At 36.6% G+C, this 24,362-nt stretch overlaps 1 protein-coding gene across 1 annotated transcript in view; it reads right to left on the bottom strand.

Moving 5' to 3' along the window:
• Window positions 1-24,362, bottom strand: part of LOC107698986 (CUB and sushi domain-containing protein 1-like) — a 320,519-nt gene that overhangs the window by 126,662 nt on the left and 169,495 nt on the right. The window contains exons 10-14 of the mRNA XM_016500120.1: window positions 17,678-17,799; window positions 9,287-9,390; window positions 8,438-8,550; window positions 3,320-3,502; window positions 1,262-1,588 (exon numbers count right to left, since the gene is read on the bottom strand). Of these exons, the coding sequence (XP_016355606.1) occupies window positions 1,262-1,588; window positions 3,320-3,502; window positions 8,438-8,550; window positions 9,287-9,390; window positions 17,678-17,799 (849 nt within the window). The remainder of the gene's footprint in view (window positions 1-1,261; window positions 1,589-3,319; window positions 3,503-8,437; window positions 8,551-9,286; window positions 9,391-17,677; window positions 17,800-24,362) is intronic.

The following is a 24,362-nucleotide window of genomic DNA, read 5'->3' on the forward strand; positions in this document are numbered from 1 at the left end:
TATATATATATTATATATATATATATATATATATATATATATATATATATATATATATAGTATATACTTAATTTTGCTAAAAAAATTTATTACATTTTGCTAAGAAAAAAAGAAAGAAAATAGTTTGTTTTCATGAATGGACAACTTCTACAAGGCCCCATATAAATTAAAGAGGGAGTTTTCAATATGGCCACTGAACTGTAGCCTTTTCGGCTCATCATTTCGGCTGTATAACTACACTAATTCATTTTAGTTAGAACAAAATATTGATTTATGTGCCTCCCTAAGTTTCTTGCTTCAGTGGAAAGCTTGGAGCTACTCAGTACCCATCGACAGGACTTCAGAGAAGATGTATTACCAGCAGACAAAATCTCTCCAGAAAATCTGTTCATTCCTGGTACAACAGGAAATGTGCCAAGGTCAAGGAACGCAAAAAAAAAAAAAACATCAAAATGTATAATTTTGGATAAAAGATTATTCCAAATACATATGTGGTAAGTCACTTTCAATGTAAAGCTAACCTTTTTAAAAGCTCTTATTGTGTTTCCCCTCACGCACTGGACATAATAATGTAATAATAAATAAACTCCTCATAATAAACTTGACGACTCAAAATGGGTCTCAGACCCAACGATTTTGCATGTAATCCATCACCATCATATGCCAACAAGCCCTTCTATTGAGTTTGTCATCTCTTTAATTAACATGAATGATTGGAGCATCCCTCGCACTCCCCCAAAAACATACCGCATGGGGAGTCAAACCACATGGGATCACCTCCAGACAGCTTCAATTAACTGGCTTTATTTAATTACATATGTATTTGGTAATAAATTCTAATTAAATCTGTGGCTCTTGTTATTCTTCCTCACATGGATACTCAAGCATCTATCAACTCTGCTGACATACGCTATGCCCCATAAATAGTGATTACTGAAGGACGACAGATATTCAGTCGTGAATTGTACAGACAATTCTCTCCAAAGGGGAAATAAAAACTTTCTTAATCTGTCTCGTATAACAAGAAAACTTCTGAGCTCTTTTAACTCCCAGAAACTTTTCAAATTTGGTGCATGCTACCACTGACAAAACATCTGAACGCTATTGTTATCTATTATACATTGACTTTTTGGTCTCTAACTTCAATGTGACGTTAGACTTAAAAGTATGAACAGGTCTGCCCAAAATAACTTGAATTAATTATTCATTTTTACCACAGAAAATAAAAAGTCATGAATCTAGAGCTGTCTTTAAAACGTACTGGTGAAAGTGATGTTGAAGCCGCGTTCTGTGTACGTATGATCAGTCAGAAACTCCAGCCTGGCCACGTGGCCGCTGGTAGTGATGGGTGATGGCAGCACATCTCCAGAAAAGGTGCCCAGAATTGGTGACTCTGCCTTGCCGCCATCTTTAATGGATAGGAAATCAAACTGTTTCTCCATGCTCAGGTCGTTAAAGGCCATGTTGATGCGGCTCTCGGGTTTGGCGATAATCAGCCACACACAGTGCATATTGTTTCCGTACTCCTGAGGGTAGTTTGGTGATAGCAGGACTCCAGATGGAGTTGTGAAGTTGAAGAAACACGAAACTGAGAAAAGGACAAAGAGATAAAACAAGCAACAGTTAAACACAGGAGGCGTTGTGCGTCAAACTGTGAGGCGAACTTGAGATTAAAACTGCCACTGAAGCTAAAATCAATTCACAATGCATAGGGAGGTCATTTGTTGTTGCTTAAACAATACAGCAAGACAGGAGAGGAAAAATTACAGCTTGGAGGATGTGCACAGTGTGATAGCAGCATCTGTAACTACAACTTGTAAGACCTCTCAGACCTTGACAACAGACATTTTATGAAATGGTCACTTTCTTGCTCATATACACTCTTAAAAATAAAGGTTACAAAAGGGGGTTTTCACAGTGATGCCATAGAAGAACCATTTTTGGTTCTTCAAAGAGCCTTTCAGTCAATAGTTCTTAAAAGAAGGACATATTAATGATCTAAATACAATTTTTCCACTATAAAGAACATTTTGTGCAACAGAATGTTCTATGGATGTTAATGATTCTTCATGGAACCATGGATGCCATTAAAGAACCTCTATTTTTAAGAGTGTACGTCTCGTTTTTTTGTTACTAGTTTCTCCTAAGGATGATTTGTGAAATTTGACGATAACATACTCCCAGAATTATGTGCCAGGACAACCAGAAGCAATTTGTGAGCTGATTCCCTGAGAAGTGTAAACACTGTGGCTTTATAGAAACATTTATCTATCAAAACATTTATTAATTTGTTGAACCAGACACAGCAACACTGGCTCAACAAATGGTGTGACTTTGGGGCAGGACTAATTGAAGACTGAACTTGAATCCCCTCCTTTTATACTTTTTTTCTTACTCGTGTATCCCTCAAAGCGCATCAAGTGGGTGGCTAAAATAATAGTGAATAAAAATATTAGGTGTATGACGCCCCTGTGTACAAGTACGCTATGATCTCGCCTATTGTAGAACATAATCAGACTGAAGATGCTGCAGAGAAAGAGAATGTTTATCTGCGGGGAATATCCTCAGGCATTAACTCATTTTCAGGATTTGGGACAAAGCTGAGAGGGCAATAAGCATCACTAAATAGTCATGGGGAGAATGAAAATGAGCTCAGTGGTGGACTGAAGACGAATCGTTATGATTCCACCTCATATGAATGACTTTGCTGTCTGAGCTAATAATAATGTCATAAAATAGCAGAAAACAAAGTTGTGAGTCAACTGCAATTCCACTGATGTAATAGGATGGTAGCCATTATAGTGAAAAATGACCATAGTCTGGGGCAAATTGACGGTATACATGAATCCAAATGATAGAGAAAGAGCAATAATATCAAAACAAGTTGGACAAGCATTAACTGCCAAAAAACATTGTATGTTATGACACTCAATTCAAACATTTAAATGCCACAAAAACCTTTCTCTACTTAGCGGTAGCAAACAAGAAAATCAACTGACTGCATTTTTACAAATATGTCTCTTTATATTTTCCTGCTTCTCAAATACGCAGTTTTTCAATTCAGTTAAAATTTGTCAACTTCATTATAAGACCCTGATAAAGTAAATAAAGCAACTAAATATGAACATTAACATTAAATGAACTGTCGCTGTGGCTTTAACTTGAGTTATAGTTAATGATTTAATGGCTCAGCTGATGAGAGGAAGTATCGGTGGGGCCATACTGTGCTAAAGACAATAATAATGGTGCACTATATCCTCCCAGGTGTGATCATGTGGGTGTGGAAAGTAATGCATTTTGGGTAAGATCTGTCACTTACACACACAGCTTGGCTTCTTGGCTGACCACTGATTATTTTTCTGGCAGGTGATGTTCTTTTTTCCTACCAGCTCAAAGGCTGGAAGGCACTCAAAATATAGCTTGTCTCCATGTCGGAAGCCTGTGCCTTCCCTCTTGCCATAGGCTGGGATTCCAGGGTCTCCGCATCCACCCTGGTTAATTTCTGAAAAATAAAAATAAGCATGAGACATTTTTGCAAAAAATTGTTTCCATCAGGGTTTTAATGGGAAAGAAGGGTCAAATATATTTTAAAATAATACATTAATTTGATGGCAAAGCTGAATTTTCAGTAGCCATTACTCCAGTCATCAGTGTAACATCCTTTAGAAATTATTCTATGCTGATTTGCAGCTCAAGAAACATTTCTTATTATCAATGTTAAAAACAGTTATGCTGCTTAATATTTTTTGGAAACAGTGATATATATATATATATATATATATATATATATATATATATATATATCTCTGTTTACAAAAAATATTAATAATATTTTTTGGAAACAGTGATATATATATATATATATATATATATATATATATATATATATCACTGTTTCCAAAAAATATTAAGTGAATCATCTGTGTGTCACCATTTCTATATCACATCTGCTGGAATCAAAAGAGTTTTCCATAATAACACACACCTACACATAGTATATAAGCCTTATACTCTTTTGCGTCTTTCCAACTCACTCCATCTGACAGCAAAGCATATTCATGCAAACTACCTCCATTGCTGCCCCAATGGCATCTGTGAATGGCTTGCTCTCCTAATGAATTGTCTTTTTTCACTCTGTTCCCTTATACCCTCACCTGTCTCAATATGTCAGGGCTCATTTAGAATCACAAGGCCAAAGCTAAAGAAAGAGGCCACTACTGAGAGAGAGATAGAGAGAGAGCGCGCTACAGGGAAGAAGAAAGTGAGATACCTAGACAGAACTTTTTTCACATTTTCTGTTCTGATTATATACATAGTTTTGTCATGAAACTCTAGATGGTGCAGACTGATAGGTTCTAACTCAGTCTGATATAATCACACCATTATTCACATGGCGAGTGGTTCTAGTTGCATCAGCAGCCAATGAACCTGCTGCTCAACATTCAAATACTTGGCTAGTGCTTGCTGTAGCAGTTGCAGCGCACTTCAGAAACCCTCCACCTTCCCCAGCTCCACCTGTATAGATCTGCTACTGCATATTTTCATGTATGCTTTATATGTGGGGTTATTGTACATGTTATATGTGCAGCAGCAGTATTTCTTAAATGCTCACAGCAGCATGTCTGTGGATGTATTGGCAGTAGCAAGTCTGTACTTGCTCTGCTGCAGCAGCAGCAGCATAGCAGATCTACTCCGTCAAGACCAAACACATTAATATAGCCATGTATATTGCCATGCTAAACTCTCTGAGAGTTGTCATGAGAGAACTATGGAATTCTTCAGATGTAATGTAGACATTGTACAATAAGTTAAATGGAGCTAACAGTACTATACTTTTATTGGTACACTATTAAAAATAAAACTTATTTATTAGCATCTATGGTTCCATGAAGAAACTTTGGTATTTGTGGAACTTACAAACATACATATATACATAGATACATACATATATTCTTCTATGGCAACATTTAATTATTTATTTTGCTAGCCCAAACATCTCACTAATTGTACTGACCTCTTGATAGAGTTTGGACTTAGCATGTTACTAAGTTATAATGCTCTAACATGAACAAAAATGCATAGTGTTCACACACATATTTGATTTAAAAAGGTGTTTCTCTAATGCCTAGGTCACTTAAACACATCAGATGATGTATAAACATTTAGATGTGCCTTGATGCCAACCTCCACATACTGCCAGAGAAGGCAACATTTTTCCAGTTCTGGACAGGTGACAGGCCTCTACCTGGACTGAATCTCTATCCTTTATCTTGGGATTTACATCTTGAGTTTACTTCTGACCATATCAATCAGTTAAGGCAAGAGGATTGTGAGAGAAAATGTCTCCTGAGCTGACAAATATTACGCAGCAAGTCATCCCTGTGGGAGTGTATGTATGCGTGATTCCTTAAGTGCCCCAGCTAATACTTTGTTACAGCTGTCTTCGGCTTGGTGACAAACAAACTGTCTCTGAGAGCCGACATGTGCACTTTCATAAGGGGCGACATTTGTTATTTACCCATTTCAAATTTCCTATGATTTATTCATGTCACTTTGATTTTTTTTTTTTTACTCTGAGAACACAGATGGAAGTCATTGATTTTCTAATGAAGGATTGCTAATAATACAGGAAGGCACAAGTACTAATAAATCCATTCATCTTTACCCATCGTACGAGTTAAGAATTCTTTTTTTCCCCCCAGCATGCACCTGGGGTCGGCAATAGGCTACACTTCTTCTGTATTCAGCCCTATTGCAGTATGTATAACAATTCAAATCCTCAAAATGCGCTCTACAAGCAGAAGCAGCAGTAATACAGATCTGCATGTGCACATATAAAATATTAAGCAGCCTATCTGTTTTCAACATTGATAATAATGTTTCTTGAGCACCAAATCAGCATATTAGAATGATTTCTGCAGGACCATCTGACACTTAAGGCTGCTGAAATTAGGTTTGCCATCACAGGAATACATTACAGTTTTCAAAAGCATTCAAATAGAAATCGGTTCTTACAAATTGTAAAAATATTTAACAATATTGCTGTTTTTTACTGTATATTAAGCACAACATTAAAGAGGGTTAACTGACGTCAGGAAGACAACAGTAAATATTATGAAAACATTGACATGAACAGTTCCCTCAGCGCACTACCATTCGACTTCTCTTTGGAGCTCCAGTTATGAGTTATATAAATGCAGAAGATGCGTAGGAAAACAAAAAATGAGTGAGAAAATAATAATTTTAAAGCGACATTTTAAATGTGAATCCTCTAGTGAAGAGCCCCTGGCAAGCCCGCTTTCTGTGTCTCGTTTTTCTTTTTCTTTTATGGCTGAGATCAGATCGTAAATAAAAAAATCATAATAACGTGTTTGTCATCAGTTATGATGCCCTGTTCTTAATGGAGTGTCAAATATGCTCGGACGTCCATTAGCCTCAGAGCAATGCAACATGCTGACATGTGGTATGATTAACCAGCAAATCTTGACATCATCTAACTTCTTCGCAGACTGTTGCATTGAAGATGAGGAAAACTCCCTAAAGCCCTGCACAGGCCTCAAATCTAGGCCCTAGCCCGCCCGGGACGCTTAAGCCCCCGCTTAATTCTCGTCCTGAGTCCGACTGGAGCCTGTGACTGTTTTTTTTTTTTTCTCCTCCCCATTACACAGCCTACTGTTGCAGCCATTAAAATAGTTCATGTTTTTAATGGCAAAGTAGTTATATTTATTTTAGTTTAGTTAGCTTGCGTGTGAGCTATGACATGAAAATTGGCCCGAAGCCCGGCCCTAGGGGTGTAAATAAGTCGGCCCCCGTCGTGCTCGGGCTGAAATGCGGGGCTCTAAAACTCCCTGCTATCGTAAGCAATTTTGGATTGGAATGTACATATAGGCAATATAAAGACAATGGACATACAACAGTGATCTTTTCTATTTGGTGGATTTTCTCAGCAAATATTGATATAAGTGATTAGTTTTGATTTATTAAATGAATTTATCGCTATATCATGTACTTATGTATTGATCTAGCTTAAAACCAACATTGTCTGCAGTGACTTTCTGATCAATAAAATCTGAAAATCTGAAAAATCTGAGATGCAATAATTTAGGAGTGCATCTTGTCCCGCAGACAGGGAGGCAGAAGTTCAAAGAGAATCCTCAACTTAATTAAGTGTCTCTCATTGTTTTAATTATGTTGGGGGGTATGTACACTGCTCCACTTTCTTCTTATGTTTTTGCAGTGGATAAAATGCATAAAAACTCAGGGCCTAGAGGCTTATTGTGTATCTGACAGCAAATATTGGTTTGTAATTTATGAAATGTGCCAAAGTCCCCCATGTGCGGTGCAATTCTGAAAAAGGGCCAGGATGAAAGCTCTGGTGTTTTCATTTCAAATCAGACATAGACTCTGAAAACTGAAAATTAGTAGCCACTCTTGCATGATATCCTCCCTGCCCCATGGCCCTCATTCCAGCAAGGTTAAACGATCACAGGCTGCTTTGATGACCCTCACCACATGTGCAAAACTTATAATGGTGAAGCGAGAAATAGAAAATGAGGCTGTTCCTGTACACTCGGTAGATAGCAGGCAAATAGCAGGAAGCTACAAGAAAATTCAGAAATTTGCTCAGAGGAAATCATAAGGTGCGAGATTTGACTAGCTATGTGTATAACATCAATGTGAACGTCTGCCAATGACCTTATTATAAAATGTCTGCTTCACTCTAAAAATTACATGCAATCAAGAATAATTTAAGCAAAGAATAAATAAGCATTCAAAGGCTTTTCATGGCCAGCCATCTGATTCATCTGAGACATAAGTGGTTATGGTGATACAGAAATAGAGGAGGGACAAAGAACAATGCATTTGTTGATTTCAGTGATAGATCATCAATGCAATGACAACTACGGTAAGAGTCTTCAACTGAGAATAGTCTATGACATGATAATTACCAAATGTAGGAATGTTAATCTTTTTTTTTGCATTATATTAAATGTGATATACTATATCACATTAAATCATTCTTTATCACATTTATCAATACTTTTATTAAATTAAGATTTTTTTCTTTTACATAGGAAACGTTGTATGACACAAATACATAAAAATAAAAAAATAAATAAAAAAAACATTTATTATTATTATTAGTAGTAGTAGTAGTAGTGGTTTTGTTGTTGTTGTTAAATATAAACAAATATCATTATTAACCATCTTTTTTATTATTATTTATTTATTTATTGTAATTAGCAATCTTTTTTATTATTATTTATTTTCTCTCTATACTAAATGTCAAAATATCTTCTTCTGTGTTCAACAGAAGAAAGAAACTCATAGAGGTTTGGAACAACTTGAGGGTAAGTAGGATGACAATTTTCATGTTTGGGTGAACAATCCCTTAAGATCACTCTGAACCCAAATGCAAAGAATTTCCTTTATTTACCTTCGTAAGAAACCTTAAAGCCCAGGGAGCCACTTGTGTCATCCGTTTTAAAATTGAGCCACATCTGATGGCTGGTACTGACCACCAGATCTGGAGTTGTAGTCCCAGACAACCTTAAATCAAAATAAGACAGACAAACACTATAAAACATGACAATAAAACAGTCATTCTTCACTTTCAATATGCGCTCTATCATTTGGCACCTCTCAGGGAACATAGGGAGTTCCTTCATTCCCCCGGCACTAGCCTTCAGGGACCTGCGGAATTGGTCCATAAGGGCTTATGAGACCTGCTAATTAAGCACATTAGACCATCAGGGGACTCTGAGTAACCAGAGAGAATGTGCCCAGGGACACCAGCCATTCAAAAGGAACACAAGCACTTGTACACCTCTGCCAGATAGCGCACATAAAACGGCATCGATAAAACTTTATGAAGACCATAAATTTCAGCACAATTAATAACAACACACTCAGCAACGTTTCCGGAGCATCTGGTGCGCAAATCTGCATTGTGCGGCATCAACGTGTGACGTGGTTTTGGAGCAGGAGTGTTCTTGTTCTAACATTGAGACTCATAGTGATTGACAATAAAGCTTGGGGTATTTCTGCAGTACACTTCTGCTCAGAGGGCTGATGAAATGAGATGAAATAGAGGGGGGTTAAAGGAAGAAACGGCAGAGGAGGAGAGAACGTAGGGGGCTGAAGAAAGAGAGGACGCTGAGAGATGAAAGAAGATAGGGAGGAGGTTTATGCACACAGAGCGGAGATTTTAAGAGTGGGAGACACAGCCTGGGAGGAGTTTGAGAGAGGACAGAGAAGAAAACAAAAGAGGAACAAAAGTACTCACACATGAAAGACTGTCCGCTGATCGCCGATTACAGCTCCATCTCCCACAGTTAGAGTATCGTAGCCCCGCTCTAAGTCAAACTCCTCAAAAGTCAGCTTGATCACCTACACACAGAGAAGAATCAGAGTCAGCTTTCTGAACTTGGTTAGAAAAACAGCGAAGCAGTACTTTTTTTTTCTTCTTAAAATCATTTGGTTCATCATATTCCCCCTTCGTTTGAATAAATAAATAAATTATTGTGGACAAGTAACCTAATTATAACACCAGACATTTCATGATATTTTGATATCAGTACTTTTCAGATTGCACATACTAAAAGAGGAGAAAAACTCCTGTAGATGAAAGCAAATAAATAATTTATGCATTTGAGTCAAAGGTGCATGTTACTCATTCTTCTCCAAGATGAAAACAAGTCTGCAGAATGTTTTATACAAAAGGAGAAAAGTAAGAGTTATGGAAAGATGAACAATTAAATATAAAGGTTTATTGCTGATAAACACTAAAAAGAAATACTGTGAAAAAAGTATGAATACAAATTAACAAAAAAGTGCTGTCTATTCTCCCTTTTCAAATTGGCTGCCACATTTCCAACAAATTCTTAATGTTTTTGGAGTGCTCAGAGACCAACTCCTAATGAAAAAGCTTATATAAATGCAAATTGCATTTGTCCTATGGTAAACACACTCTGCAACAAAGAGTGCCAGGGGTGGACTGGCCACATTCTAGGTCACACCGGCAGTGAACAAGATTTCATCCTCATTTACCTCCTCTGAACCTTTCTTTTCTCAATCCACCCGCTCACCTCGAGTGAATCCCACTGTGTCCTGTGCGGTGTGTATGACGATGAGCGACAGCACTTTGGGCGGGGCGACACTCAGTTGACTCACTGAGTGATTATGATGCAAAGGCTGATCCCAGCAAGTCAATACTCTGAGGCAGAGCATGAAACGTGACCATCACGCCAGGGCCGTTTCTAGGCATAGGCGAGCTAGGCAGTCGCCTAGGGCGCCGCCAGCTGAAGGGGCGCCAATGAGCGCACGTACTGGCACTTTTAGCAGGGTTGTGATAAAGAGTGGCACGGTCACCCTGAAATATGACTGCCGCCCCCACTGGATCGCCCAACATTATTGGGCTAGAGTACTGTCAATCTGACGATGCCTGTATGCCACTAGATCAGAGTGCTGTCAATTGCTGCTATATATATATAATATATATTATAGGGGCAATAGGGATTTCGCCTAGGGCGTCAAATTGGCTAGAAACGGCCCTGCATCACGCCACACTAAGACCTTCTTTATATAAAGTCACACAACAGAACTCAGAGAACAAATAAGGCATTACAGAAAGTGATTTGATAATGTTTAGTCATCAAATGATTGCATAGAGGATCAAGATCTGTCTCTTAATCTAGCAAACTTTGCATAATTATCATAATGTGATTATATTACATGCATACAGCTGCCTGTGATTGAGGATTTTTTTTTTTTGTCCCAAAACAAAAGCAAATATTCTACATGATAAGTAAAATTTAATTAATGCAAGAGCAAACTTAAGTATTTATACAAATATTTGTCATACATGTTGATCATTTGACAGTATATAAAAGCAGATTAATTATTTGGTTAAAAAATTACACATTAATTATTAAAAGCAGCATTTTTGTTTTTAAATGTGGAAGGAAAAAGTATTGCAAATAATATATTACATTTGTAAATATTATTACTATTAAAATGTAGATTTGTTTCTCCCCTATAGCTAAGTAAAAAGAGTTTCAATATCCCAGTGACCGGAAATTCATTCACAGAACATATGAGAGAGCCTGAAAATAAAATAAAAAATATAAAATAAAATAAAATAACCACTATGACTGTTAGAAGGAGGGAAATATTGGCACAAGTGTTCATTTTGTCAGACATTTTTAATTTATTCTTAGTATTTTAAATTATTCTTAGTCTTGGTCATGTGCCAAATGTACATTTTAGTTATTACATATTTAGTCAACCTCGTCCTGTTTTTGTTTTAGTCACGTTTTAGTCGACTAAATGTCTGGGCATTTTAGTCAATTAAATTTTAGTCATATTTCATCATGCTGTATAATGGTTAAATTGATAAAAAATATTTTTGCTCAAAATTATAACCGTAATGATTGTTGTCATTTGATAAATTTATTTTTGCATTTCAGGTATTGCACTTTCACCAATAAGCACAAATCAATAGAATGTGGACACACACGCATGGTTTATTTTACCTCATCTATAGTACTAATTTATTATAGTCTATTTATTATATAAATAAATATCAAAACTTATGCACTCTCTCTGCCTATATAATGAAAACTGGTAAAACAAACAAAAAAATATTATTTGAATTTGAATACAGTGAAATTCCTAATAATTTCAATAATTCCAAATGACATTAATGTTTCTCTATTAAATCAACGGCGGTTGAGTAAATGTGTTCAATTCAGCAACCACAATTGCAAACAATATGAATGACACTTTCATTTAAGCTGAACACCTCACACGGAGATCGCTAAACTCCAGCTTACTTGTTTGTCGGCGTTTTCAGATCATCATCAGCGCTTCCACAATGAAGAGCGAGCGTGTGCGCATGGTTACTAGATTGCAAAAAATAAGCAACACACCGAGCAGAAAATGTAGCCTTTTAACAGACAAGCTCTGATTTGGGGATTTAAATTCTTGATATCTGGCAACCGCACACATGAAAGCACACATAGAGGCGTGTACAGCAGTTCACAATAATTCACAGTTATCATTTATTAACCTTGTCATCTCATCATCGTCTTGTTTCAGTCATGGGAAAAAAAATTTTCGTCATAGTTTTCGTTAACGAAATTAACATTGACAAACCAAATAACAGCACAGAATATATAAATTAATTAATAAATAGTAATAAATCACTCCCAATGCTCTCAGACAAAAGCCATTGTGAATGCGGTTTCGCAGCTGAGAGCGATAATGCTCATAGACTACATAGCAGGGAGCGGGACGTGCTAGAGGAACGAGGCTTTTTGTCAAAATAGAAGTCCCTGCAGAAGTGAAGTAGCAGATAATACCAGTCCGCTGAACGATGATAGCGCACAGAACAAAAGAAGGGCTGATAATTAAAATAGAAGAGAACAACAAAAGCAATCAGCCATGTCTTCTCATGAGCAACTCATTCTCTATTATTATGCCTTCTGGGGATCCTCCATCTAAGGCAGAAACGCAGTGTCTAGACTCTGAGCTAATGTTTGTCTGTGAGCGGGGGATTCAGCCCGGTGCAGTTCCACATGCTGCCTTCCCTGCAGAGTTCTATCTCTTTCTCTCATTCATTAGCTTCAATTTCAGCCATTTTCCAGCACCCGTCATTAGGCACCACGGTTGACGTAAATAGAATGGACATCTATGAGTAGCAAGTTCATCTTTAACTGTAGCTCCGGGGAATCTTTTACTGAGGCATTACAGACTCTGCTCCTTCTGAACTTCAGTATGTTACTTGTTTTAGTTGATTAAACATATCACACTGTTAACCAAATGTCATTACATTTCCCTTGCACTTCATATAAGCACTTCAGTCGTTTATTAAATTTGTCCACCATATGTCAACTTATTTATTGTGTTTAACGACATTTTGGGATAGAAATAAGATTTTTAACATGTTTGGAATAAAATGACAGGGCCTGTGGTTTAAACCACATGTACGTTTTAAAGGCCCATACAAATTATGCAACAGTATGTGCATAATTGTACATAATTTTATATCTACACAAGAATATCTCGGTCACTACCATCAAAAGTCTGGTGTGAGCAATAGGGGTGCTCCGATTGATCGGCTACCGATCACTATCGGCCGATAATCCTGTTGGGATGATTGATCGGCGTTCTCTAAAAAGGCCGATCTAAAAAAAAACAATCTCAAGCTGATGACGCTGACGTGAGAGGTTTGGCACGACATGCAGCGGCACCGTCTCAGTCTCTGTCCGGAGCGGGTGAAATAATTATAATGCTGAAGGTAAGGTACTCACCTTCATATTTCTTCATTAAATAACTTATAAAGTAATTTGAAAACCTTGTGTGAGACGTAATTTCACAAACAGCGTGAGTGAATCACCGCGCGCGTGCTCTATTTCTCTCTCAAAATACGCAAATGGCTTCAAATCACCACACATCGCATCTGTCTATAAGCGAGTTGCACGCTGCACAGTTGACACAGGAATTATCACTTGCACAATTGAGGCAGTGTTGTCATTAAAGTTTATAAATTGCATTTCTTTTTAATTCTTGCCAGTGTTTAACCATTCAGCGCTCTCGCGCTTTCCTGGAGACCCTACGCTCATGCACACTCGCAGCGCACACACATAACGGCAGGGTCACATTACTCCGTTTGCAGTGCGTATGCGGTGCGTATTTTTTCTGCGCTCTTGTTAACGGATCAGAGCATTCACACTGCACACAGTTGCGGTCCGTCAGTGCATTCCAGGAGCGGTGCGTCTGCAGCAGTGCAGCGATCGTTTCCGCACCGAGTCTATTGCTGCGCTGCAAGCAAAGAATTAAAGTAACATCGCATTGTTTGCAGTAAATATGAACATGGATTGACACGAAAATGTAGCAGCACTCGTGGAGGTAGGAAAACAAAGTTCTTTGTGAACGGCAGAATTGCTTGTAATAAAGATATCAATGCAAAAGAAAAGGCAGTAGAGCTGACTATTTCTGTCAATGGTAAGTTTGTGATAACGTAAGAAAAGTAGTTTAAATGTTTTGCCACTTGCTGAAGCAACTTAACATATAAATCTAGAAGTAGGCTAAATGCAAAAGTAAAAAGTTTTGAATAATGTGTTGCTTATATTTATTGTGTTTAGACATGTCTGTGAAAGATGATCGGTGTTCGGCCTCAAAAATCCTGATCGGAGCACCCCTAGTGAGCAAGATGTTTTTTTTTTTTTTTAAAGTGACAGTAAATACATTTATAATGTTAAAAAAATAATTCAGTTTTAAATAAATGCTTTTCTTTTGACCTCCTATCATCAAAGAATCCTACAAAAATGCATCACAGTTTTCACAAAAAAATAAGCAGCACAACTTTTTAGCATTTATAATAATAAGACATGTTTCTTGAGCAGCAAATCAGCATATTAGAATGATTTGTCAAGGATCATGTGAAACAGAAGACTAAAAAAATCAGAGTTTTTTTTGTAATATATTGAAAATTGAAAACAGTTATTTTGAATTGTAATAATATTTCACAATATTACCGTTTTAACTATTTTTGATCAAATAAATGCCGTTTTGGTGCACATAAGATACTTCTTTCAAAAACAAAATCTTACCAGCCCCAAACTTTTGAACAATAGAATATGTACATAAGTACATCATTTCAGCACCAAGTGAAACCATTCCTACATCCCCTTGGTCAATATGTATTCATCTAATACCCAAAAAACTAAACATGAGTAAAGGTTTTGGTAAGAAGGTTTGGTGTCTGTAAAGAATCACAACAGTTTTCCTACAGTCACCTTATTTATAGCAACATAGTATTCTTATAGCATTTAACATTGTTCAGACAAACTGCTAAATCCTCTGTTAAACAGCTAAGTGCATGTGGTCACATCTCAACCCAACTTCACTGAATGACACAGAAGCTGATATGTCAGACAACTCCATCAAACAAACCAGCGCTTAGATATATACAGTAGTTGCTTCCACCACAATTTAAAGCAAAAAATAAATACTTCACCTTTAAATATGCATTATGCATCAACAAACGCTAAATTATGTCAAATTCTAGCTAACTGTGATGCTAAAGGCTTTAACAGCTGCTGGGGTCTCTCCACGCTGGGAGAGTCTTTGGCTCAGGCAGCAAACCAGCTGTGGCGAAATCAAAAGCTCATTGTCAGGTACATTTCATACGGCCCCAGTTCTGGCTCAGTCTCACAGCTAACATCACGTCTTTTCCTGGTACTATTGTGTCAGAACAAAAATAGAATGTCATTACGGTTGTAAAGAGCAAAAACAGCAATGTTCACACACAATCTTCATCTGTGCCCTGCTCTCCAGCCGTGACAGTGTGAAGCAGAGCTGTCATTTACTCACAGAATGAAATAGCGCACTGGGTGGCAGAAAAAAAAAGCAGGGGGCACTGATAGAGCCGCTTCACCCCGTTCCATTTGCCCTCCATCTCTCGTTCCCCTTCTCTCCCAACTGAGTCATGGTGATGAGGGGAGAGATTTGTAAAGCCATTTATTTGAACCTAGATAAAGAAAATCTGGCAAGCGAGTAAGAAAATGACCTTGAACTCGACGCCAAAGTCATGACACAGAGCGCCACAGTTTTTGTCTCAACCGTGGTGGCTGCTCAAATGTAGTTTTCTTTATCTTCCATTCTCCTTTAATATAACCATCAATGCTTCATTTTTTTATGAGTGTGTAGATAACTGGATATTGCACATCATCTCTCGATATCTGTGTATCCTTTTCCCTGCAACCTGCAGTTATTAGCAGGCCCACATGGAAACTGTGCCCACAGAAGACTCCTTAAATTTCCTTAACAGAGTTTACAAAGTTTTCCCTGTGTGTTTGTTTATTAAATATTCCGGCTAATTTGAAAATGCCTTCAGTTTCCAATAAGATTAGCTCTATGTGTACTATTATTCACTACTATTCGGGGTCAGTAAGATTTTTTTTTTTTAACACTTTAAAATTAATACTTTTATTCAGAAAGCACACATTAAAATGTTCAAAATTGACAGTAAAAATGCTTATAATATTTTAAAAAAAAAAAACATTGCAAATAAATTAATCAAAGAATCCTGAAAAACATGCATCAGGGTTTGCACACAAATATATATATATATATATATATAGAGAGAGAGAGAGAGAGAGAGAGAGAGAGAGAGCAGCACAACTGAATTTAACTGTTAATAATAAGCAATTACTGAGCATTAAATCATCATATTAGAATGATTTCTGAAGGATCATGTGACAATGAAATTCAGCTTTGCCATCACAGAAGTAAATTACATTTTAAAAATATTCAAATAGAAAAGAGTTAAAGTATTATAATAATATTTCACAACATCGCTGTTTTTACTGAATTACTTGATCAAATAAATGCAGGCTTGGGAAGCTTAAGAGTCTTCTTTCAAAAAATGTACTGACCCCAATCTTTTGAATGGTAATGTGCATTTTACCATATTTAAATCTGATTTTCCCATTAAATCAGAACACAAAAGGCAAAAGTCGTCTATGGGTTTTGCCTCGGCCTAATTATTATTTCACTTCAAATGACATGTTCTGATACTCAAGTGTGAAGCTATGTTTCAGCAGCGTGCAGAGAAGCATTTACCTTGGAAGGGTCCGAAGCTGTGATGATCCAGGTGCAGTTAGCATTGTTGTCATATTGTACTGGAAAGTTTGGGGAGGTGATGATGCCACTAGGGCCACGGAGCTGACCACCACACATAGGAGCTGAAAGAAGAGAGAGACAGTATGTTAAAGAGCAAATCATGCAGTTTGACTCTTCAGAGAGTGAAACAACATCTCATCTATGAAAGATTTGAGGTATTGGGGGGGGTGGAATAGAAATGTTATCACATATAAATAATTTATCAATAGAGTTTATTTTTTATTTTTTTGCTAAATGTGTTCATTCAAATCTATAATTCAACTGAATGAATTAAGAATTAACAACAAGACTACAAGGCTGTTTCACACTGATTTTCAGCTCCATCTATTGAAATCTATTAAATATCAAAAATATTGTCTTTATTGTCAGATACAACATGTCGACAAAATATTAAATAATTATTTTCTATTTAATCACACATCCATTGTCTGCAGTAGCAGAATAGAACAAACTTAAAACAAGGGAAACTATCTATAAATCGCAAACAATTTATTTAATATTTTCTGTGACAAAGCCGACACATCATAAATAGAACCCGACCGATATATCGTTTTGCCGATATTATCGGCCGATATGAGCCTGGCGCCGATATATCGGTATCGGCCGATATGCCGCCGATATGCCGCTGATATGAACATTTTTTTTTTACAGAACATAAACGCAGATAAAATGCTTGAAATGGTGTAATTACTTAGTTTGTCCAGCAGAGCACGCTCCATTGTGCTGTTTTTACTGAATTACTTGATCAAATAAATGCAGGCTTGGGAAGCTTAAGAGTCTTCTTTCAAAAAATGTACTGACCCCAATCTTTTGAATGGTAATGTGCATTTTACCATATTTAAATCTGATTTTCCCATTAAATCAGAACACAAAAGGCAAAAGTCGTCTATGGGTTTTGCCTCGGCCTAATTATTATTTCACTTCAAATGACATGTTCTGATACTCAAGTGTGAAGCTATGTTTCAGCAGCGTGCAGAGAAGCATTTACCTTGGAAGGGTCCGAAGCTGTGATGATCCAGGTGCAGTTAGCATTGTTGTCATATTGTACTGGAAAGTTTGGGGAGGTGATGATGCCACTAGGGCCACGGAGCTGACCACCACACATAGGAGCTGAAAGAAGAGAGAGACAGTATGTTAAAGAGCAAATCATGCAGTTTGACTCTTCAGAGAGTGAAACAACATCTCATCTATGAAAGATTTGAGGTATTGGGGGGGTGGAATAGAAATGTTATCACATATAAATAATTTATCAATAGAGTTTATTTTTTATTTTTTTGCTAAATGTGTTCATTTGTGTTCTCTTGCTGCCAGGTACAAAAAAAAATAAATAAAATACATATATATATATATATATATATATATATATATATGTAACATGACAAATACTTATAATAGAACGCAAATCGAGTGTACGTCTCGAGGCCCTCTTTCGAATGAGACCACCCCCGTGTCGATAGTGATAGGGTTCGGGAGTTACGGGCGGTTAAATTCGCGGTCCGGCGCCGACCGATCTAGATAGTGACACCAGCCAACACTTTCACTTCAGTAAGGAAGTGAAAATATTTTTAAATTGTTGTTTTGTAATTGATTTTTTTTTAGCAAGACAAAACAGTAAAAATCACATTTTGGCTTTTTAATTTATGCAATGGTGAAAAAAATAAATTGGCAAAATACATGGGGAAAGAAACTCGAAAAACCGTGTTCGGTATTCGGTATTCGGCCCAGTGTTTAATTTTGTTCGGCTTCGGCTTCGGCCAAGAATTTTCATTTTGGTGCATCCTTATTTATATTGTATTTATTTACAGAGGTATATTATGTCACACTTCTCTAGTAAGTTTCGTCTGTGTGTGAAGACAGTAGCGCAAATCCGTGAATGAATGTTCCGAAGTGAAAAACGTCAACGGAATAAAGTTGAATGGAATTGAATTGAATTAATGTTGAATAAACTTCAACTTTACTGTTCAATGCACTGATGTCAGACTCATTTTGGATAATAAAGTTTATTGTTAAATTGTTAAATGCCCTGCCCCCATTACATATCTCTGTCACGTCATTCAAATGTTTGGACACACGGATGGGAAAGTGTCCAAACTTTTGACTGGTATTGTACTATAATATAGACAAAAAATATCGGCCGATATATCGATATCTGCCTTTTTTTACTCCCTAATATCGGTATCGGCCCCAAAAAACCCATATCGGTCGGGCTCTAATCATAAAGAATGGTTTTGTAGGTTTTTGTGTAAATAACACCACTAACTTACATCAAAGGAATTTATTTATTTAATAAAATATCTGAAATGCCTTATCAAATATCTCAAGAAACAGTGAAGTGCATTTCAATACCACAACATCAGTCTGAAGAGTAAACCTAAAAAGAAAAGCAAGAGGACTGCAAACACTTAAGTCCAACAGACAGACTCACAAGAACTGTTTTTCTAGATATCACTCATACTATACCCTATCCATACCACTTTCAAAGGTTGAGATTGGCTTGTGGGCCTGCAGACGAAATATAACAAAATCTTAAATAATAATAATAAAAAAAAAAGCCTTAGCCTTCGGCTGCAGTCAATATTTCGCACTTGATTATTGTTACCTATCACGGGTTGTTGGTTTTGATTGGACCGGCGTGTGACCTGAATGTTCAATGACCTTACCAATGACTTGTTGGGTGCTTGACTTTTCTGTGACTTTTTAAATCGACACTCTCACAGCCTCCAGGAGGACTTTAAATACTTCCTTGAATGAAAGCACTTGATGTCTAATGAGAAGGGAGGGCACAGCCAGCGTGTTCGCACTAAATGAATGTTTCTGCAGGTCTGGGACCAGCTGGAGCTTTTAATGAGCTAATGTCTGAGGTGAGCTCCTCAGGGCCTCCCCTGCCACATACACACACTCGCAAAGTTTCCTCAAACACTTTAAGGTGGGCTGACATTAAAGAACAAATGTCTTTGGAAAGTTAATTAACATCAGGGCTGGCTGACCCCAATTTTCACCTTCACGACATAGTGTGTGTTGTCTGCAGCTTTCTGCTTTAAAGGTTTGGGGTTTGCTAATAACACACATTCATTGATACCGTAGCATTTTTGTCAATCATAATACTTATTGGGGTATAAAAAATTCTCATCCTAACTAACATTCTGGGCATGTATGATTATAATATGACGAAAGAAAGAAAGAAAGAAAGAAAGAAAGAAAACGAATATTTATGGTTATAAAATACATAAAAAAGAAATACAACAAAATTAACCATTATATACGATTCTGCAGAAATTCATATTTAAGTATCACACAGAAACCTCCTAGCACTGTTCTGAAATGCTTGTAAAAAATTAAAAGGTAATATAAAGGTAAATAAAGAAGTTTAGGGACCAGTACTCACTATTAACTAATTGCTTATTAGCATTACATGCATGACCATATTCTACATCCCTTAACCCTTAAATGCATACCTTTATGTCTTTAGCGACCCGGGACATCATTCTCTACCCTCTCTCTCCTTAATTTTTTTAAGTTAGACATCAAATTTCTTAGTATTCCTCAATCTATTAATTATAAACAATATAACAAGAAAAAAATAGTAAAATATAAAAAAAATGCCAGTTTTCTGATTTTTTTTTTTTTGTAAAAAGTGTATAGGGTCACTAGAGACCCGAGGTATGTAAATGTGTATTAAAAAAAGTATTTTTTTCCTGCGCAACTATATTTACATATCTGATGACTCAATATGTGCAATGCATCTTTTTTCCTCAAGGTGGCACTGTTTGATACACAATGATGACGTGACGTTTCACTCATAATTACAGCAGGCATAAAACAAACGAATATCATCAGCAAAAATTTAAGTGGTTTGAATGGCTTTACTGCAGAGCAATTACTATACGCAATGAAATATAAATGTCACTGTCATTTGATGCTGGATGTGGGTGAATAAGCTGCCAGTGATCAAAATATTGGATATGAAGTAATTGAAAACGATAGTTTTGACAATATGGTTGAGATCGTGAATATGAGGCAGATGCTGAATGTACTGTGGAAGTGCGCTCTGACGATGACAGCGATGGTAAAATCATCTGCTCAAATTGAACCCTTTTAAGTTTCAAAAGGTAACGAAATATGCTTTATTTTATTCTTCTGTAATTGTGCTTTTGAGATTGAGAGTTTTTTGCTATTGCCAACAGTTAGAGATCCATCTGTGCTGTATATATAGGTCCGGGTCGCTAAAGACCCGAATATGTAATAATGATTGGCGAAACATTCATGCAATTAAGGGTTAATCCTACCCAATACCTAAACTTACCAACTACCTTACTAGCTATTAATATGCAGTAATTAGGAGTTGATTGAGGCAAAACTCGTAGTTAATTGTTAGTTAATAGTGAGAATTGGACCTTAAAATAAAGTGTGATCAATAAAAATAACCATTAGATAACATTGTGTAGAAGTTCTTATTTGGTGGTGACACATACTTTACTGCAACGTTCTGGAAATTTTAATATTTAAAAATAAAACAAAACCATTAAATCACATTCTAAGACGTTATTAGATTGTCATAAAAAAAAATAAAATCTGTCAAAGTTCATATTTAGTTGTCACACAGAAGCCTACCTGCAAAGTTATGGAAATGTTAGTTTATGGCCAATGAATGAATGAATGAATGAATGAATGAAATTCTGTACATTTCTGTACATTTCTATTAAGTTTCTATGTGGTCGTCACCTACACTTAACTGCAACATTCTGGAAATTTAAGTTTATTGCTTATAAAATAAAACAAAAATAACCATTAGATCACATTTCAAGGCGTTATTAGATTTACACACACACAATCTGGAGTTCTGGAAATGTTAGTTAAAGGGGTGGTTGATTGCAATTTCACTTTTTTAACGTTAGTTAGTGTGTAATGTTGCTGTTTGAGCATAAGCAGTCATGACAAAGAAACATTATCTAAAGTTTCACAGTGAAGTTCAAAATAAAGTTCATTTTCATCTGCAAAACCAGCAGATTCAACTGTGAGATTCAGATCAACTAAAAGATGGAGTTCCTCCCCAAAGAACAATGTCCAAAAGTTTTATTCTTGTATATCATTTTGCTTACTTAGGGCTTTCATATTATGTTCAATTGTTTCCTGTTATGTCCAATATGTTTAATACGCAGGATTGTACACTCTAAAAAAATGCTGGGTTAAAACAACCCAATTTGGGTTATTTTGGCAAACCAACGCTGGGTCAAATATGGACAAACCCAGCGTTGGGTTATTTTAACCCAGCCGGTTGGGTTAAAGGGGTGGTTGATTGCGATTTCACTTTTTTAACGTTAGTGTGTAATGTTTCTGTTTGAGCATAAACAATATCTGCAAAGTTGCAGAGCTGAAAGTTCAATGCAAACGGAGATATCGTCTTTTAAAATTCTGGCAGTTTAATCCCTACAAAAACGGCTGGTAAGGGACTACAACGAGCTTCTTCCCAGGTCTGTTACGTCACGAACCCAGATAAACCCCGCCCCCGGGAACACACAACACAGGGGGCGAGGCCATGCTGCACTGCTTTAGAGAAGAGGAAGTGAAAACTAGGGGTGCACGTAAAAATCTGTTCATATATGAATCGCGATAGCGGGATGTTCAGACGCGCTCTAGAGGTGGTTTAGCGAATCACAACACACCAGCTGAGCCAGCTGAACAATCTCAGCCAATGGCGTATTTCTGAGGGAGGGGCTTCATAAAAACAGGAAATAATCGAGGCGTTTGTTAGAGAAGGGACAGATCGGTGTGGAATAAAGGTAAATTATGTGAAAAATAATGCGTTTTTTTAAAAACGAAGCATAAACACATGTTAGACTGCACCCCATAAACACAACCAAGCCTAGAAAAAAAACAGTCAACCACCCCTTTAATGGTTATAAAATTTTTTTTTTTAAAAAACATTAGTTAACATTCTGTATAAGTTCTTAGGCTGTCATGTAAAATAAGCTCCCTGCAATGTTCTAGAAATTTTTGTTTATGGTTATAAAACCTACAACGAATATTCTGAGATTGGTCGGAAGGAACTTGGTCTCAAGGATGTTAGGAGAATGTTGAAGGCACTGCAGGGACTATAACTCAAACTCTAAAATTAACCAACATACTCTCCAACATAATAATCATGCTATTAGAAGAAGGTATCTGTTAGCAGGGGCTCAGCTGTGAAACAGTCCAAGTTTATTTAAGTTGTAAGGGCAGAGCTGCAATAAGATACTCATTTAAAGTTCACCTTATTCAGGCTGAATTTTTATCAAATTAGATTCAGGCTAACAGTTCAAAGACCCTGGATTTCTCAATGCACATTTCAGGTTTCAGATGCAAAATCTATGGTAGAGTTAATGAAATACTGAGAAGTTTACTTAAAAAAAGAAAAAAGAAAAAAAAAAGACAGGGATTCATTCCAAAGAGTTACTTTAAACCACTGGACCAACAATCAGCATTAAATGGCCGTTAAGACTTCAATTTTCTACAAACAAAACTCACTGCTCATGATATATTGTGTATTTCAGGTTCTATTAAGGTTTGAAGCTTGATTTGATTTCTAAATAGCCAATAAAAAGACACAAATGTATTTATAGATTTCTTGTGCAAGTCCTAGATCCTTTACAATCCTGCAAATCACGGAAACAACATTTCTACACATAGAGAGAGAAAACCTCAAGGACACATTATTATTATTGGACTTTTAATGCTTGTATTTATTTATTTAGCGACAATGATTTATGAGTGCTTTTTCTGTGGCACCATTACTAATTATTCTTATGATTCAGATTTTCCTGGAGCATGCAATTAAAATGGACCGGTTTTGAATAATGGCCTGGCATTTAGAGTGTTAAATCAATGAAACAAGACAAATAATCATTCTCTACATTAGTGGTGAAAAGGAGCAAGTGATGAAGAAACGGGTTCTGGGGAGCAATAGCTAAATATCAACCCTTTTCACATGAGTAATGGGGCTGATAAGGGAACTTGGTCTATCTGGTGATTCCGACAGTTTCCCAATTCCAGTTCCATTTTCCCTCTTTCCACAACCCCACAGTGATATGCCAAAACTGATCGTTAAATAATCAAAAACAAAGGCAACTGGTGCAATCCATCACAAAGTTGTCTAACTAACTTCCTCCCGAAGTTTGTCAAGCCTGAGGGGTCCACGGTGGCAAAGGCCACTGGTGGTGTTGGAGAGGAGATATGTAACTCTAATGAAAGACTAATAGTCCACAGCTGGCCGAGCAACTCAGGAGAAATTAATCGATATGAAGGAGAAGGGAGCAGGTAAACCCAACCCTTTATGCGTGTCAGCGTGATGATGTAGAGCTACAGTAAGCCTGAATGTTCCGAATAGTATATTAAAATGGAATGTTATTACTCAAATATGACATCTTAACTAAAAAACGCTTTATCATAACACAAGTACTTCTTATCTCTGTTTGGGTAAGACGTAAGCACACACTAACAAAACACAGATACTGTGAATATTGTTAAGTCTGTTTTTGTTCATTTAAGCCATTTTGTTTTAAATAAAATAACATTTATAATAATCATTATACAGATGCCCACACCACTGTTTGGAGTCAGTAAGATATATATATATATATATATATATATCTTTATTTATACACAGTGGGTACGGAAAGTATTCAGACCCCCTTAAA

This window comes from Sinocyclocheilus anshuiensis, unplaced genomic scaffold (genome assembly GCF_001515605.1).
Source record: "Sinocyclocheilus anshuiensis isolate Anshui unplaced genomic scaffold, SAMN03320099.WGS_v1.1 scaffold74, whole genome shotgun sequence".
In the NCBI taxonomy this organism is placed as follows: Eukaryota; Metazoa; Chordata; class Actinopteri; order Cypriniformes; family Cyprinidae; genus Sinocyclocheilus; species Sinocyclocheilus anshuiensis.